A 17292-nucleotide genomic window follows, 5' to 3' on the forward strand; every position below is an offset into this window, starting at 1 on the left:
GGCAGAAGGAAGTTTTTAGGAAGTGTCGATTGAGAATAAAAAAATTACCATCAGCAACAAAATTTGCGACAAGGAAGCAACATAAATTTTGTGCCGCGAATATGAAAAGTTACCATCAGCGAAAAACATTTTGGGAGATTTTTGCTTCGTTCAATTTTTCTATTGTACTTTTGGCTGTAAAGTAAATCGCAAAATCGAAAGTTACATCGATTTCAGCGGCCGCTTGTGATCAAGTTAACTTGCGTGTTACCAACAACTCAAGAAACAAAGGATACATCTGTGACAAAGTGACGGCAATACACTGGGTTTTTGTTTTGTTACTTTCAATTGGTTTTTTTTTCTTACAAGTGTTACAAGAAATTACAAGAATTATTTGAATTCAACACAAAGATCACAATCGTCTAACTCTTGAGGTAAATGACCATTGTTTCTGCTAAGTCAAAAATTCACTCTCCTAGACAAAGTTATTTATCTCAAGGTAAATGCATCATTTTGGAAATTAGAAGCTGCTTTATTATTCATCAGCGACACAAATTCATGCCGATTTTGGTCCTCATTTGTTGATATTCAAGCACACTTCCAACAGACCTGTTTATTTTCGTGATTTATGCACGCACTGTTGAGGACGTTTGCGTGTAAATATCTTTTTGAGTGTTTGGTATCGGGATTTTCCATACAAATCTTTATAATTTTTTTACCCTTCGACCTGGTCTGCCTGTGGTGAAGCGCAAAGAAGCGGTTCCTTTAGAGTAGAAACTTCGAGTACAAATCCAATCCACAGATATGGCCTTTTTATTTTTCCTTATTTTCTCTGCTACCACAAGTCCCGGGATACAGTGTCCTAAATCAACAATAATAGTACATTCAACGGAAATTAGGAATTAACGAAAATCTTTCATTTAGAGAAGACTTGCCAACTGGTTGTCGTGCTCAGTCTTTGAGGGCTAAGTGGGCCAGCTTGAGTCTGGGGAGGAGAATAACCTCAATCTCCCAGTTCCTTGCTAGTTAAGAAAAATTGTTAATTGTTCGTATTTGCTCTCCGTTGCATGGCAACCAAAGATTAGCTGCTAGACAATTCGTATTGAATGTCACTCTTTGTCAGTGCAGCTGGCTTAGTTTCCTTATTTTAATTAGTTTGTACATTGTACTATCTCGCGTACTTGATTGTTGATAAGAACGAAGTAAGTGATGACTGTTTTCAATGGACTGTTTTTAGAGAATTATTGAACGAACTTGCTTAGCAAACTTACCACCTTAACTTTTCAACTTTATCTGTGGTGTACTCAGTTTTCGGCGTCTTAAACTTATTTCCTTTTTTTCTTTTCTTGTTTTAAGTAAACTAAGGAGAGTTTTTTGGCAACAATACAGCGTTAAGGGGACTTTTGTTCGACACATCCCTGGTTGCAAAAGAGCGTGCCTTGGATCACATCTTGAGACCGAAACTCTTTGGGGAGCTTACGTTCTTCGATCTAGGATGAAGCGGGGTTTTAGTGAAATCTGTGTGCGTCTGAAGCAGCCTGAAAAAAAAACAGGACTTGTACTCTATCAAGTCAGTTTTTGAATTTTCCTGTGGGACACTTGGTTTGGGAGACAAAATAAACATTCTCCTTTGGCGACTTGAAAACTCCTGTTTACAAATGAACAAATTTCCGAAATGTCTGTCTGGTTCTGGCACGCATTTGACACGGCATTTCAAAACTGGTTTGTTAGTTTTTGAAACAAAGCAGATTTCTTGACAAAACTTGAGAGTTTTTTCAATAGCTTCCACTCCTTCATCGCTTGGAAATTTCGCGTTGGGCTTTCACAGTGTCTCAACTCAATCTTGGCAAAAGAAGAAACAATGCGAAAATCATCAAGCTATTAAGAGAACTGTGGAAAAGGTAACTTTCCACGTCCATCGCTAAACTTGTATATAAGTTACATTCGGGATTATTTGTTCATACACCTGCAATGTCCGACAGCTGACAGAACAATGCGCGTGCGCTGGCCGTTCCTTTGACAATGTTATGAGTGACAGCTTGGAAAAATGACCCTTTTTTTGCATGAAATTCTCAATCGCTCGTCTTTCGAATGCAAATTAAGGTTTCTTACGACCCGCGCAACCAAATGTAAATAAGGAATACAAACATTGCGAGAAGTCGACGGATTTTTGGAACGGTACGTTCTTCGCAGGGAAAAACATCGACTTTCATCGATCATTTTGTGCTGCCCGCGAAACCGCAAATGAATTAAATCCCCCAAAAGTGTTCAATACCACAAAAAGCAGGATAGATTTGAGGAGAAAAGGGGCATATGTTCAATTGCTTGTGTCTTGTTGACTAACCGTGAAGAATACATTGCACCTGTCGTGGTTAGATTTTACAATTTTCTTCGCCCGATTTTCTTGGCCGCCTAATGTCCGCAAAACCACCAAGTTACAAGCGTGGATTGGTAAAATAATGTTTCATGGGAGTTTGTGGCGCCGATTGGAGGGTGATATAATTGTTTAGTGCTGCTCAGGAATTGCCTTCGAAAATGACTGAGGCTAGCAAAGCAAAGGAAGATGTTAACGAAATGGAGGGAGACAAAGTTAACATGGGCGCAGAGGAAGATCCGAGCCTGCAGGAAGCTGGATCGCCAGGAACCGCAAGCAACCAAGATCGTGAACTTCACAAGCAACTGCGCCAACCTTCGTCTAGCTCGCCGCCGACAACCTCAAAACGAAAAGATCGCGTTTGCATCAATGTCGGCGGAATCCGACATGAAACTTATCGCAGTACCCTAAAAAATATCCCCGATACCCGTTTATCCTGGCTAGTAGACGCATCTGCTGGTTCAGTGGACTACGATGCTGATTTAGGAGAGTATTTCTTTGATCGCCATCCGGGCGTTTTCGCAAACGTTTTAAACTATTACCGAACTGGCAACCTTCATTGTCCCTTGGATGTTTGCGGTCCTTTATTTGAAGATGAATTGAATTTTTGGGGCATTGATGACCAGCAAGTTGAATCTTGCTGTTGGTTAACCTATCGCCAACACCGTGATGCCCAAGATACGCTGGCCGCTTTTGAGGGCGTTGAATTTGACAACGATTTTGATGACGAAGAACCCGATTTAGGACGCTACGGTTTCGCTTTTACGGCCGAAACAGAGCCTAACTTGACTTTCTGGCAAAAGTACCAGCCACGAATTTGGACTTTGATGGAAGAGCCTTATTCGTCGAAACTTGCTAAGGTGAGGCGCTTTACACATGCTTCGTACTGTAAGCTAGGGACCAATGCAATTGTATTTAGTGAAAAAAAATCGCAACTAAAAGCTGGCTACACTGAAGGTTGAAAATTTCTATCAAACTCCAGGTTTCATAAAATGCAAATTTATTCCATTAATGTGATAGAGTGGGGAATTTTCCTGTGGAAATTTAAGTTAGGCTGCAAGCTTGAAATGAAATTATCGATTCTTTTTTGTAGTTTCACTTAATTGTTGCAATAAAGGGCGACACACTTTGAGAAGGAAGGCCAAGTTAAAAGCCTTATCGTCGCCTGAAGCGTGCCGTTCTTTTATTGACCCGACGACGATGAATTTTTAACGCCGCAATCGACGATTCGAGTTCTTCGCAACATTTCCAAAGATCGGCTGTCTTTCGAACGACTTGATCAAACGAAAAATTAAAGTGGAAAAGCGCAAATCCTCGCAAGTTTGAAATCACTGAAAGGGGTTTTTCGATCTCGTACAGAAATCAATTTCGCTGGGAGCTGTTTTGAATTACGTTTTCCACTCAGAACCGGTCACGTACGTACAGCAAATGGGAGCTGAACAAAGTGCGGTGTGAAAAATTGAAGCTCAATGATAAATTTATTGTATTTAACAAAAGGTGTCGGTTTATACTTTAAGAAGGTCTTTTTTCATTTTGTGGTTTGTGCGAAGATTCGCGTAAAAGTGTTCACCATTTAAAAAAGGAGAAATTTACAATTCATATCTGATTTAATGTGGTGGGCTGAGTGTTAGTGTAATATATCCTCGTTGAAATTAAAAACAGTTTAAAAGTTTTTTTTCTCGATTTATATCATTGTCTCATCTCAGAGGCGATGAACAAATTTGATTTTTGATCTCACAGCTTCGTCTTCAGCCGGTTTCGTATTTGGGAAATTCTATTAGTGTTGGTAACTTCGGTAAACCAAACCCTCTGATAGGAAATGAAACATTTATAAGCTTCAAGGCAATTGATTTTTTCATTACGGTTCATAGCGACCAGAAAGTTTCTTTTCGGCTGAAAATTATATTCTACGCGACGTAATGGTCGAAATAATATTATAATTGGCCGATTCAGTAATGTCGGCAGTTGCACTAGAAAACTAGAACTGCTTAATCATCGTGGATTGATCAAATAGTGCAAGCTGATTTCCCCCATTTTTCTCTCCATTCTTTCATTTTCGATTACGATTCTTATGCAAGCTCTTCACAGCGTGAAACCTGAATGGTTATAACCGAGACAAGACGGGAGCACTTTAAAGTATCTCAAAACAACACAGCTTATATGTTTGCCAACGTCTTCATTTTTTGCTGCCTTGAATACTATGTATGCAACGTGTGCATATTAAAACACTTGCTTTTCCTGGGATTTATAAATGCTTACCGGTAGAAACTTCATGGAAAGCTTCAATTGTCCCCTCATTGAGCGGTGGCATAAAACAACTTGAATAAAGTTCAATGTTTCTTGGAAATTCAATGCCGATTTACCATATATCGACACAATCTTTCCTGCGGAAAAACAATTGTATTCAAATAGATTGGCATTTCTTCGCAACTGAGGCACTTATTAGCAAAGCGTGCAGCTAGTTATACATCCCAAAACAAAATGGCGGTTGTCGTTCTCCGCCGTACTGTCCCTTTTTATCGTTCATAAACTTCGTTGGAGTTAAGGTTAACACGAGTTGATTGAACTCTTTGCGATGTGTAAATAAAACTTCCATTGTTGTAATTTATATTGCGACAAGATTAAAAGCGAGTTGTGACAAGTACGGTCGAAACAACAAGTTTATCCCATGATAAACATGATTATGAGTCAAAGGTGTGGTCAAATGAACAAAAAGTACAGAATTTGAGTCAGTTTCAGTTCAATTTCACTCCGTATTCTATAGAAAGATACCATTGGTAAGAGCATAAGTAAATACATTTATCATTTGAAATAAAAGCTCTAATGTGATTTGTCATTCTTAGCAACGGTTACCGCTGAAAACGAAGTTGTTCACTGATAGGTTTTGGTCATGAAATTCAGAAAAAAAGGTATAAAGCCAAGATTAAACGACGCAAAACTCGATTGATCTCATTTTTATATATTTTTTAAGAAAACTTTTTTTTGTTCCTCAGGTAATTGCTTACACAACGCTTGTTCTGATTGTGATCTCAGTAATTTTATTTTGCTTGGAATCGTTGAAATTTTTTCGAAGTGGTGAACCAAAGTTGGTGCTCGCAGTTCTTGAAGGTATATGCGTGGCCTGGTTCACTCTGGAATTGCTGGTTCGCTTTATCTTCTGTCCAGAAAAGTCGGCCTTTTTCAAGAAGGTGATGAACTGGATCGATTTTCTGGCAATCGTACCGTTCTACATTAGCCTGGGATATCCATCGGGATCAAACGTCGAGATATTGAACATAATTAGGTTGATCAGAATTTTCAGGATTTTCAAACTCTCTCGCCACTCGTCCGGGCTTCAAATATTAGGACACACGCTACGCGCGAGTGTCCGCGAGCTTCTCCTGCTCATCTCATTTCTGCTCATTGGCGTAGTACTATTTGCCAGTTTGATTTATTACTGGGAAAAAGATGAACGAAACACAAAATTCAAAGACATTCCCACCTGCTTCTATTGGGCCGTGATTACCATGACAACTGTGGGATATGGTGACATGACGCCTAACACAGCCATGGGCAAATTCATCGGAAGTATCTGCGCTGTGTGCGGTGTGCTAACAATTGCACTTCCGGTTCCGGTCATTGTCAATAACTTTTCCTTGTACTATTCTCATGCACAAGCCCGATTAAAGCTTCCGAAGAAGCGTCGTAGGCTTCTCGTCAATGCATCAAACGCTTTGAAAGCTCCAGCGATGCTGGAGAATGGAATGAGTGGAGATTCAAATGGAAGTGCTGATAGCGGATGTGGAGAGAATTCCAAAAGCGCTGTCAACGGAGGTCGTAAGTGCAGCCTTCTTATAGCAGATGAACTTAATGAAATGAAACCCAGACGGCCTGTTAGAAGAGATAGCCACCTCTTTAATAATTCAACGTCGTCGACTTCTAACGGAGATGTGGCCAACAACAGGCCAAGCTATGCTATGCAGAAGCGATTGTCCATGAGGCCTACAGTTCCCACGCTACCAGAAGTCGAGTAAGCCGGAAGTCAAAAGCATCAAAAACAGGTATGAAAATGCACTAATGTGTAACACGTTAGTGGAGGAAAGAAGAGCCTCGTTTCCATGTCTCTTGTCAGCCTACCGTGTGCCCATCCCCAGACTTGATTTTAAGCTCCATAAGCTGGGTGACAAGGCCTGGATCGTGACCCAAAGGTGTACATGGCTGAGTTTTTCGAACAACTCAGACTTAAAACTGACTCCGCGGCTGGTGATGGCCACACCAGGTTGGCGTTATGGTGTGTTCACCTTGCTTTTAATGCTTCTTTCATTATTTTAAAACAAATTTGAACATCGTAATCAATGATTAAAGCATTGGACTTTCATTAAAGCCACAGGGCTGATTCACTACTTGCACAAATCCCATAATACACCTCTTCCCCCCCCCCCCCTCCCTTCCTTCGAAATCTGCATAGGCATTGTTTTCGACTTCTTTTGGGACATTTTCATGTCCCAGGAGAAATTGCAAACAATGGTTATGCAAAAGTTTTGGGGGTTAATAGAGGTGTATTATGGGATTTGTGCAATTAGTGAATGGTGTTGATAGATAATTTAAATATCCTGAACCAGCGTAAAAGGCTAAGTTCGAAAGCTTAAGTAGTTTTCTTGAATAAAATCTTAGACTGCGAGCAGTTGTTAAAAGTTGAATCTTGTCACTTAACAGCCATCAACTCTCTCGCCAGGGCCAAGAAAAAGAAGAGCGCCATTGCTTAGTAACCGCACAAGAGGCCACCATTGAGATGAATAAACAGTGACTTCGCATTTTTTGGACAGCGGTCGTCATGAACAGAACCAATTACATGAGAGTATTTTATACATTTATTCTTATGCTATTTATTTCAAGAGGTTTTAAAATTAAGATCCTTTCGAAATTCTTTCTGCGGTGGCGGAATGAAATTTAATGCTGTCGTAATCTGAATCAGAACACCCGCGTGCAACGTCGACAAAATGCATTATATTAGTTTTGAAAGAAATGTATGTATGTATCATCTCTAAATGAAAACAGGTCTATAAGGGAATCTTTGCTGACGTCATTGCTTACATTGTGTTTCATTAACATACGGGTTTCTTTACCATGATGTTTAATGTAGATTTAGCCAAGCCTATAAGCGGAGCTCCCGGGTTATTTACAGCTGTTTCGGTAAAGGTTGTCCAAAAGCTCTCTCTCGCTATCACGATAACAAAACACGTCCAAAAACAAAAGGGTTCATTAGCAAAAACAGGCTGATTTAGCAACAGAACGGGAACGTCAGTGGCGACGTCGCGCGCAGCAAAACTACCAATGAGAATTTAGAATAGAGAAGAAAAGATAGGAGTCTATTCTATTCTGAATTCTCATTGGTGTTTTTTATGCGCACGCCGTCGCCACTGACGTTCCCGTTCTGTTGCTAAATCAGCCTAACGATGGCTCTGCGCGTGCGTCACGATTTTTGGTACATTTCTCCGACTTTCTCTGGAAAACATAACATAAAATAAGTAAGGATATTTCAATGTCAGTAACATAGCGTGAGCACTTATTTCTAGGTGACGTTTTCAATAGCATTGCCGTCATGTTTTCTTTGACTCAACTGACAGTTTACCATAATGCCTTTCGGTATTGTGGCGTACGCTTTTATGCTTGTTTTGGACAACCTTTCTCGAAACAGCTGTATTCTTACATTAACTTAACCTGGCTTGAGCCTGCGATACAATCAAAATCCAGTAGCTGGTCAGCGGTCAACTAAAAAACAGCTCACCTCGAGGAGCTTTAAACTTGAACCCGCGATATGGTCACGTGATACTGGTCACATTGGCATACATGTAGAGGTGGACGGGTCGTTCGGTGACCAAAACCAAATTATTATTTTCTCGCACAGATAGGTTACCATATTTTCTTACTCATGGTGCTCCGCGCGCGCGCCTTCAGCGCGGGGAGCTCCGCTATAATTAGAGAGCTTTAGATTTTACGACGAGGACGAGAACGAGTACGAGTTTTAACTGCCCGTTTATATCGAAAGTACTAAGGAAACTTATAACCCGTACGCTTAATCTTACTCTTTGTTAGCAGTATAGGTTGCTCAGTTATTCTTATTGCTGGTAACTGAGCCTTTTTGCTTATCAAAAAATGCCAAAATTGCTACCGTGTTGTTGACTTGTTTTGATTCGACGACATTTGTGCAAAATCTCGTACTAAAATGACGAAGGCATTCCGTTTTTCCCGCCAAAATGACGCTGGTTTGCGTGCGCTCACTGTTGTCTTATGAGAAAATCTCGTACTCGTAGTCGTTCTCGTACTAGAATCTAAATCTCTCTATTAGTTGACTGCAAAAGGTAACAGTAGTTGTCAAACTCCATCAAAAACTGATAACCTCTCAGGCGGCAAAGGCACTAGTGATCCCATACATTCCTCGTAAAAATTCGAATTTTCAAAGCATCTGTGCTCATAGATTATCTGGTATATCGCGTTCAAATTTTCACAGATAGATCATTATGCAATGCACTTTCAATAGTCAGTACCCTTGAGTGGTTTTCAAATGAGCGTCGTAAAACCAAACCCAAAGTAATTACTTTGACCATTAAAAAAGACGGAGGCAATCCAGTAAAACAATTAAAACTCGAAGTAATTACACGTAGCCGACACAAAGCGCGGGAAAATGTGCACGCGCAAGCCATGATTGGTTTTGGTCTTACTTTTGATTGTTCTTTAAGGGCGGTGCCTACTATTGTTATTGCACATACGTTCTGCGCATCTTGAGATACTGGGGTTTCCTATCGGTGATGCTTACTAATAGACGGATATTTTTGCGCGGTTTAAAACTATCCTGAGAAAGTAGATCTTAGTAAGTACTCTCGGTATCCAAAAAGAAAATTGGGGGTAACCGTGCATTTTTGAGAGATAATTAACCTTCAATTTGAGAAAGAACGCCATACATTGCTTTGTATTTTAAACTGTTTACAAATACTATTCATGAATTATCTTTGAAAATTGCGTAGTTGCCGCTAATTTTCTTTTTGGATTTCAACAACACTTGTTACGGTCTACATTTCCGGCATATTCATCAAGCAGGTCACATATATCTTTGAATTAGTAGGCACCATCCTTAATAGGGTATGACAGACAAATCCTTCAAATCCGACGATAGGGGAGGCATTTGAACACCATTTTGGCCCGACGGGGCGGGAATTTGAGTGATCCAATCTTCAAAAGTTCAAATGCCCGGTTTTGGGGGGGGGGGGGGGGGGGAGGGGGGGGAGTTGAAGTTTCGAGCTGATCGGCGCATTACTTTCGACACTCAATTGAAAACCGCTCTATTCTTGGCTGACTGATTAGAAAACGATAGCTTTGTTCTAATGAGGCAAAAATGAGACTGACAAAGATTCCCATATAATTACTTGCAGTGACAGAATTGAATACTAACATTGTTGAAATTTTACTCATCAGTATCATGCCACTTACATGGCTTGATCTCCTTACTGATTTAAACTTTATTTTTGGTATGGAATGGAGATCTATTCTATTGAAGGTTGAGTTCTTAATTAACTAAACCGAAAAAAATCGAATAATTTTTCAAGGAACATTAAGTTTCATTTTCATTGTAATTGTTACAGTGAGAAAAGTACAATAATCAGAGGTGACACTCTTTAAAAGATAACTTTTAAGTTGCTTTCTTTTACGTCTTTAAATTAAGCTAATGCAAAGAGGTTAACTTTTAAAATCTCGAAGCGATTTTCTATTGTTAAGCAAGCTTATACTTGACTGAAAAGCCGCACAACAAGCTGGCTCTTTTACCAAGAGCGCTCTTAACAATTTTGCAAAACTACGGCTTGTGGTCATAGAGTTTTAAATACAGTAATGGACCACTGTTCTATATAGTTGAAGAGTTGCCTTGTCCCTAGAACAAGCCGCGAAAGGAAACTGTAAGTCGTCGGTCGGTTCACACTGTCAGGCGTGATATTCATATGCTGCCCGATTTAATTAGTATATGATATTTAACAATTATCCTGCGAAATCGCGCGGAATATCGTCTGATACTTAGCCGACGAGGCCGTAGGCCGAGTCGGCTAAAATCAGGCGATATTCCGCAAGATTGAGCAGGATAATTGTTTTATTATTCAACAAATTGATGACAAAGCACAATTTTGTACGTTTATTGGAAAAAAAGTTGGAAAAACAACTATTTTTCTCCGCGACACTCAAAGTTACGTGGTCGCAGGATATACCTTGAGTACGCAGGACGAACATTGAGCACGCTATGACCATATTTGGACATTATCACAATGTGTTGAATAATAATATGTAGTATACTGTAAATACAATAGCACTCTTGTTTGAAAATATTTCTTAGTTACATAGAAAGACAATTTAACCAAATAGAAATAAAATTTTGTTGCAGCTTTTCTGTTAGTTTCAGGGAGACGTCAACCTCAAATTAAATAAACTCCAATTTCTCTGTTAGTTTTATATTTTTAATTCCAAATATGACGTAAAAATTATCATTATGTGAACTTGAAATGACTTTAAAATGAAAATTACGTCAAATTTCTCTCGTTGAAGAGATTTTCGGCGATATTTTAAAGTTGAGGTCTTTTGTGGGCGGAGGAACCAAAAAATCGAATGGTAGCAAATTTTCTGACCAGAGGAGAAGCAGTATGCCAAGAAGGAAAATTCTGGCTGATATTTACCCGAAACATTTGACATGCGATGGTTTCAAGCGTTTCAGAGAGTTTGGTAAAAAATGGAAGGACGAATAAGACTGAGTGGACGGCATGAATAGATTAAGCATTCAGAAAAAAAAGTCTTTTATTCGCACTGAAAATATTGCCTAACAACTATCATGACAGAATACCGGCGTGGGAGGCAAAGAAAAAGTCTTTCTTCGAATTATATCGAGCGGCAAACCTAATAGCAAGAAGTGGGTAATATTTTCAAAGCTCCAATTGGATGCAGATGTGGCTCGACAATTTGGCCGATTATAATCACTACTAGACGAAATTAAAAAGAAAGCCACTTGCAAAAATACCATTGTTTTTTAGTTGAAAGCCGATTTTCGATGGCAAACAAATTTAGTGTTTCGCTTCGTCTTTTATCGTAGCCTTTTGAGTCACGAGTTTTTGCTTATTACAGAGTGAATCTGTTGGATCAAAATTCATCGTGAAAGGATTTTCCAAATTCAGTCGCCATACTCCCAGCGAAGAATTCATGATTTGTTTGAAACTCGTCCGCCGTCAACTTTCCATCCTAGAGAGAGAACATGAAAATTGCGTCAGTGACCGCCCTGTAACTGCGTTATTACTTTTAAGTATGTCTCATACTTTGGCTAACCTTTTTATCATTACTTTTTTGTCAGTTTTAGCCGAACCCAACGTTAACATAATACTGATCAAAGCAACCCAACAGAACACGACAGAAGACGCAGATAACCAATGAACTAATCAGAACGCGAAAGGTGAATGAAGCGGGAAATTTGAACGCCTGATTGCTTGTTCATCTGATTGGTCCGAAAAGTCATTGAAATCTCATTTTTTTGGCCAAATTCTAAGTGCAACATACCTGAAGAAAAGAAAAGACAATCCTTTTTTTAATACGCAGAAATCTGCTTAAAAAATAAAATGAAAGTTAGAAAGATCATCGCTTGGCAGGTTCGTTGCGCAGATGAACTTTGAGCGGTTGCGATTATTCTGATTGCGCTGCTTATGCCCCACAAAATGAACTATCAAGCCATGTGATAGCTGGTCACTCGCAAGTTCATAGGATATCTGTGGCCGGTAAAATCCGTTCTCAGGTTGAATCTGATTTTGCCTGGTTTAATTTAATTTGGTGATCCTCATTTTACTTAGGTTGAATGCGCACTCAAATGAATTAAAGATTCAGCCTAGAGAAAAATTAGGGTCAGCTTAGGATTTGTTTTGGTTATTGTACATGGATATCATCAGATGATACGAAACATAAGATGTGTTGAGATGCATAAGACAGAGCTTGAGGGAAAGTATAGGTGTTTTCAATCCTTTTTGGGGGTTGATAGCTGCTTAAAACTAGGTAGAATGCATATTTAACCTAAGTAAAATGAGGATCACCAATTTAACCTAGGTAAGAACGGATTCAACCTGAGCTTGGATTTGACCGATAACATATCCTGCATAAGTTGAAATCCACCCACATACTATCACGAATCTCGTAATCCAATTGGCTCTCTACTCGCTATCTATTGAGTGATGGATAGTGAGTACCAAGAAAGCCGTCTTTTTGAACAAAACAAAATCAATAAAAATTGGAATAAATTCGAAGGTAGTATGTAAGAGGATTTCTACTAGAGAATCTTAGCATCGACAACGAGTGCGACTTCATTTACGAGTTCTGGGACTTTGTGCGTCCGTAATGCGCAGCCCAGCGCGTTCAGCTCGTCCTGGCTAGTTGGTCTGGAGAAAATCCAAGGGAAAATGTAACAGGAGTCTTACCTTTGACTTTCTGAGTGCTAGTTCGATACTGTACCGCTGTGTCACAGGATGCTTGTTGGAGCGTAAGCCCTTAAGCCCTGTCGATTTGACTAATATTCTGCGTATTGCTAGGAGGAAGCTCAATGGTGGAGTTCTGAAACTAGTAAGTTGGATTTTTCCGAGTATTCCCCGAGTCAATAACGGCAGAAAAAATTATTACTTCAGTTTTCTACCTTGTTCATATCAGCGCTTTCTATCAAGTGCCGAGCTTCTCCAAGAGCCTTGTTGAAGTTTCTGGGTCTCCTCCATTCCTTTATTTCTTTCTAAAACATGCACAAACAATTGCGTTGGTGTTTGGTGATCATTTGCTGTGTTATTAGAGAGCCGGATTTGGTATGGCGTTTACAGCATGGTATATGAAATGGCGGATCGAGTGAATGAATCAATAGTTCATAGAGGGAAATGGTTTGAAAGCTCGGCAAACATAAAAGGAGCAAACAAAGATGCCAAGATTTAGTTTGGAATCCGAAAGTCCACGACCGTGCACAATCTTTTGTTTTGCGCTGATACACTATGCATGAATTACGTAACCAACACGTTTCTATTGGTTAGTTCCGCGTACGGAGTGACAACTATTGTGTTTTGTGTACGGTCAAGGTTAAAACAAAGAACAAAAACCTTCAACAAAGGAATTTGTCGGGTTTCATAACCATTCCCCTCTATGAACTATGATGGATCCACATCCCGCTATCCAACTAGTGCCTTTCTGTAAGTTCGCAACGCGGCAATGATTTGATCTCTTTGAAAGCAGTTTCTATTTCTATTTTTGTATTTACGCTCACCTGATTGAGGTACCCATCTTTGTCAACATCATATTTTTCATTAAATTCCATTGTATTTAGAGAATTAAAAGCTGGCATGTCAATGAACGCTGCAAGATAACGGGAAACGAATTAGAACACTTTTGAATTTTTAAAAAGTAAAAGCAAAACAAAGGAAGATGTTAACGAAATGGAGGGAGACAAAGTTAACATGAGCGCAGAGGAGAATACGAGCCTGCAGGAACCTGAATGGCCAGGTACCGCAAGTAGCCAAGGTCGTGAACTTCACAAGCACCTGAGCCTGCCGTCGTCTAGCCCGTCGTTAGGGTGTGATTTATGGCGAATATATTAGCTATTATTTACGTTGAAAGGTAACATTCTTTAGACTTGAAACGCTATTCAATTTTTAGTTAATTTACTTGTCTATTTCATTCTGCATAACATTCCTCATATCTATGCAATAGACCAATTTCGATATATTAAAATTCAGTCCAAACAAAAGGCATCATCTCGAGGCTCTGGGGATATAATATAAGGATTTGTATGAGTTTATTCCCCAGAGCCTCGAGATGATGCCTTTGTTTTCGGACTGAATTTTAATATATCGAAATTGGTCTATTCCACATGATTGCACGTATCTCCATCATTTTTGATGGACGAGTATCTCTCGTGCGTATCTTGCCCATCTTTAATTGGACATCTTCTGACAACAAATAAGAAGCCTTTTCAACGACCTTAGTGCCAAAGTTGGCCTAACGCTTACACTACGTACCTAAATATTCCTCAAGAGAAAGTAGTCCGTCCTTGTCTCTATCGTAGGCATCCATTAATTCCTTAGAACAAGTAAAAAGTAAAAATGTTTGCTTTTCTTGAAGTTCCTGATCCCAGGAAAACAAGCAATTCGCAAAATACATCTCAATATGCTGCTTAAGCTCATAATGTCCGAGGAGTTTAGTGCAAAACGTTTTTCGTTATATCATAGCGTCGATGACGGCACCTCAAAACCACCTATATGTATCGAATCACAGCGTTTTAATCGTAATCTTATATCATTTTATATTTAATTTTGGGCATGAAGTGCGTAAGAAGACGATATGTCCTAATTCTTGTCGATTTACGAGCTACCTCTCTTAGAAAAAAAATCATGTAGCCTATCCAACTCGTGAAGGCTGCACGAGTACACAGTAAGGAGTAAAATATGGCCTTCTGAGTTTACTAAATTGTTCTTCGATGTTGAAAACAAGCGATGCCATTCAAAGCCCACAACTTCACTCACCACAGCAACGTAAGGAAGCATAATTTCATGTTCCTTGGGATGGGAAGTATTCGTACTCCTGCCTATTTAACATGCCGTCTTTGTCTTGATCGCTGTATCGCCATTTTTTCTTATCAAACTGCACGTACTTCTCCAGCTGGGGTCTTTCCCATTTGTTGTGCATGTCTGTCAAATATGAGAACCCATCCTTTAAAAATTGTTATGTTAGAGCACTTAATAAAACTGTTGACATGCACTTTAATAGGGAGGTTAAATAAGTAAGAAACGAACACGACTTTCAACGACAACGCCACAAAACAAGATGAATATCATTGGTTAAAAGAACAAAAATACTCGTGCTGCACGTGCGGCACGCATTTTATCTCATATTTGCATGTGCAGTAATCTGCGTATCAATGGTGTAAGACCTTAGACAGCAATGACCAGAACCAGGTTGCTGACCAGCGGTTTTTGTTAAAACAATGGGTTGCTGGGGGTGCTAGGTCTCGCGGGCTCAGAAAACCTGTTGTGGTCATCGTTATTTAAGGTTTTACATCATGACAAGAAATTACCAACAACGCACGCGAGCTTACAAATGTAAACCTTTCATTCGCTATTTTTCTCTGAAACCGCTCGCACCAATTTCCTGTTAGGACACTTCGCCCAACTTGTGAGACGTGAACAGAATGGAATAACTGCGAAAGACTTACGATAGTTGAATGTTATGTTTTGAGGTGACGTTTTCGTCGACGTTGCCGTCGCAGATTTTAAATGGGGAGCTTAAAAAGCACGCGCGTTTTTGAGACGCGGACGGCAACCGGAAGAGAACATTTCGCGTTCCAGGACAATGAGGTGGTGTCTCCCAGATTTTTAATACTAATCACTCTAATGGAGAAAAGATACTTAGAAATGTAAAATGTGGTTGGTGTCAAGACAGTTTAAAAGGAAAACGTCTCACTTCCGGTTGCTGTCTCCTTCTCAAAAACGCGCGTGCTTAAGCTCTCAATAAGGTGCTTAAATTGTTCAGCTATGAGCGAGGATCACATCATTTACTGAAGTTCGTGTCGTCAGAACAGCGCCTGAAATCACTGCTCGAACTGTGCAGATTTAGGGTGCGTTCGATTGACCGTATTCCGGAATAGGATACATGGAATTAAGTTAGAAATCCTTCGTTTTTACGGAGATTCACATTAAATTGTCAGATAGCTGCTAAAATGCTATTTTAAACATATTTATGTTATCCTTGCTGATTCGAAACGCGCCAAACATAGTTTTTATAATCATCTACGTATTCTTATTCCGGAATAGGTTCAATCGAACGCGCCTAAATCTCGAACCCAGATCTCCCTCGGTCCGATAGAAGGGAATCCCAGATCTTACAAATGAGAGATGTAGAATACGGCAGATAAATTGACCAATGATAGCGAGCGTATTATCTGAGATGTAAATATGGTAGCATGCAGGGATGGTGCAGTGATGAGAGTTACTTGCCTCTCACCAATGTGGCCCGGGCTGGATTCCCAGATCGGCGTCATATGTGGGTTGAGTTTGTTGGTTCTCTACTCTGCACAGAGAAATTTTCTCCGGTACTCCGGTTTTACCGTCTCCTCAAAACCAAAATTTGATTTGATTTAAGTTGATTTGTTAATTTCAATTCACAGTGTCCCCCATTAGTGCTCTAGGGCTAGAAGATTAAACACTTAAATAAGTCCCTTTCCGTGCACATCAATCGCCATACCTTCTTCAGTGAATCCAAAGGTTCTGGTCAGGTACTCTTTCCACGTGACCTTGTCATCGCCATTCTGGTCTTTATCCCTAAATATGGCGTCCACATCTTCGTGGACAGTCCACTTCTGAAGCTTGTGTCGAATCCAGATCTCCAGTTCCGCTTCTTCCACGAAGCCATCCTTGTTGATATCTATGCGCGGCACCAGCATTCTGGTCATTTAAAAATATAACGATGTCAATGGGAGAGGCAAGCTCCTCAGTCCTGGGCTTCTGTCGCCGGTGATTTTCGGATTTTCCGTCCTGTGGGAAATTCAACTCGGCGCGCAATTTCTTTTGGGTGATTATTCAGTTCAGTTCAGTTCAGTTCAGTTAATTTAGCCACAATACATTACGAAGTACAACATAAAAGGAAATTATCACATGGCAAGGGAGCCAAGAAGAAACCATGGGGCTTATAGAACCTGGACCCCCTAGTTACATAAAAGAATACGAAACAGAAAGAGCTTACAAACATGGGCAATTAATTCGCGCCAAAGCTTCGTATAGAAAGTAAATTTAAGGGCTAAAATTATATTAGACGCAATTTGGACTGTGTTTTCCTCGAGGACCTCATGGTGGTCCTGACTAATCTCGTAACCAGATCTCACTCTGTCACTAGAAATGTGTTTGACCTTGGGAGACCTGGGTACG

The 17292-nt window shown here is 39.9% G+C and overlaps 1 protein-coding gene and 1 pseudogene across 1 annotated transcript; one reads left to right on the forward strand and one right to left on the reverse strand.

Moving 5' to 3' along the window:
* Nucleotides 1–2103: 2103 nt before the first annotated feature.
* LOC138014504 (voltage-gated potassium channel KCNC1-like) lies at nucleotides 2104–9601 on the forward strand. Its single transcript, XM_068861582.1, has 3 exons — nucleotides 2104–3213; nucleotides 5347–6393; nucleotides 7068–9601. The coding sequence occupies exons 1-2, from the start codon at nucleotides 2515–2517 to the stop codon at nucleotides 6364–6366; spliced, it is 1719 nt and encodes a 572-aa protein (XP_068717683.1). The 5' UTR covers nucleotides 2104–2514; the 3' UTR covers nucleotides 6367–6393; nucleotides 7068–9601.
* A 171-nt stretch (nucleotides 9602–9772) lies between these two features.
* LOC138014505 (calumenin-B-like) overlaps nucleotides 9773–17292 on the reverse strand; it is a 10253-nt pseudogene continuing 2733 nt past the window's right edge.

This window comes from Montipora capricornis, chromosome 8 (genome assembly GCF_036669925.1).
Source record: "Montipora capricornis isolate CH-2021 chromosome 8, ASM3666992v2, whole genome shotgun sequence".
NCBI lineage: Eukaryota > Metazoa > Cnidaria > Anthozoa > Scleractinia > Acroporidae > Montipora > Montipora capricornis.

What these genes read in the sequence shown, in the direction of transcription:
- LOC138014504 (XM_068861582.1), top strand. Translation starts at nt 2,515, where the DNA reads ATGACTGAGGCTAGCAAAGCAAAGGAAGATGTTAACGAAATGGAGGGA. An exon ending in ATTCGTCGAAACTTGCTAAG is followed by an intron (nt 3,214 to 5,346) that starts GTGAGGCGCTTT and finishes TTTGTTCCTCAG; the next exon opens with GTAATTGCTTACACAACGCT.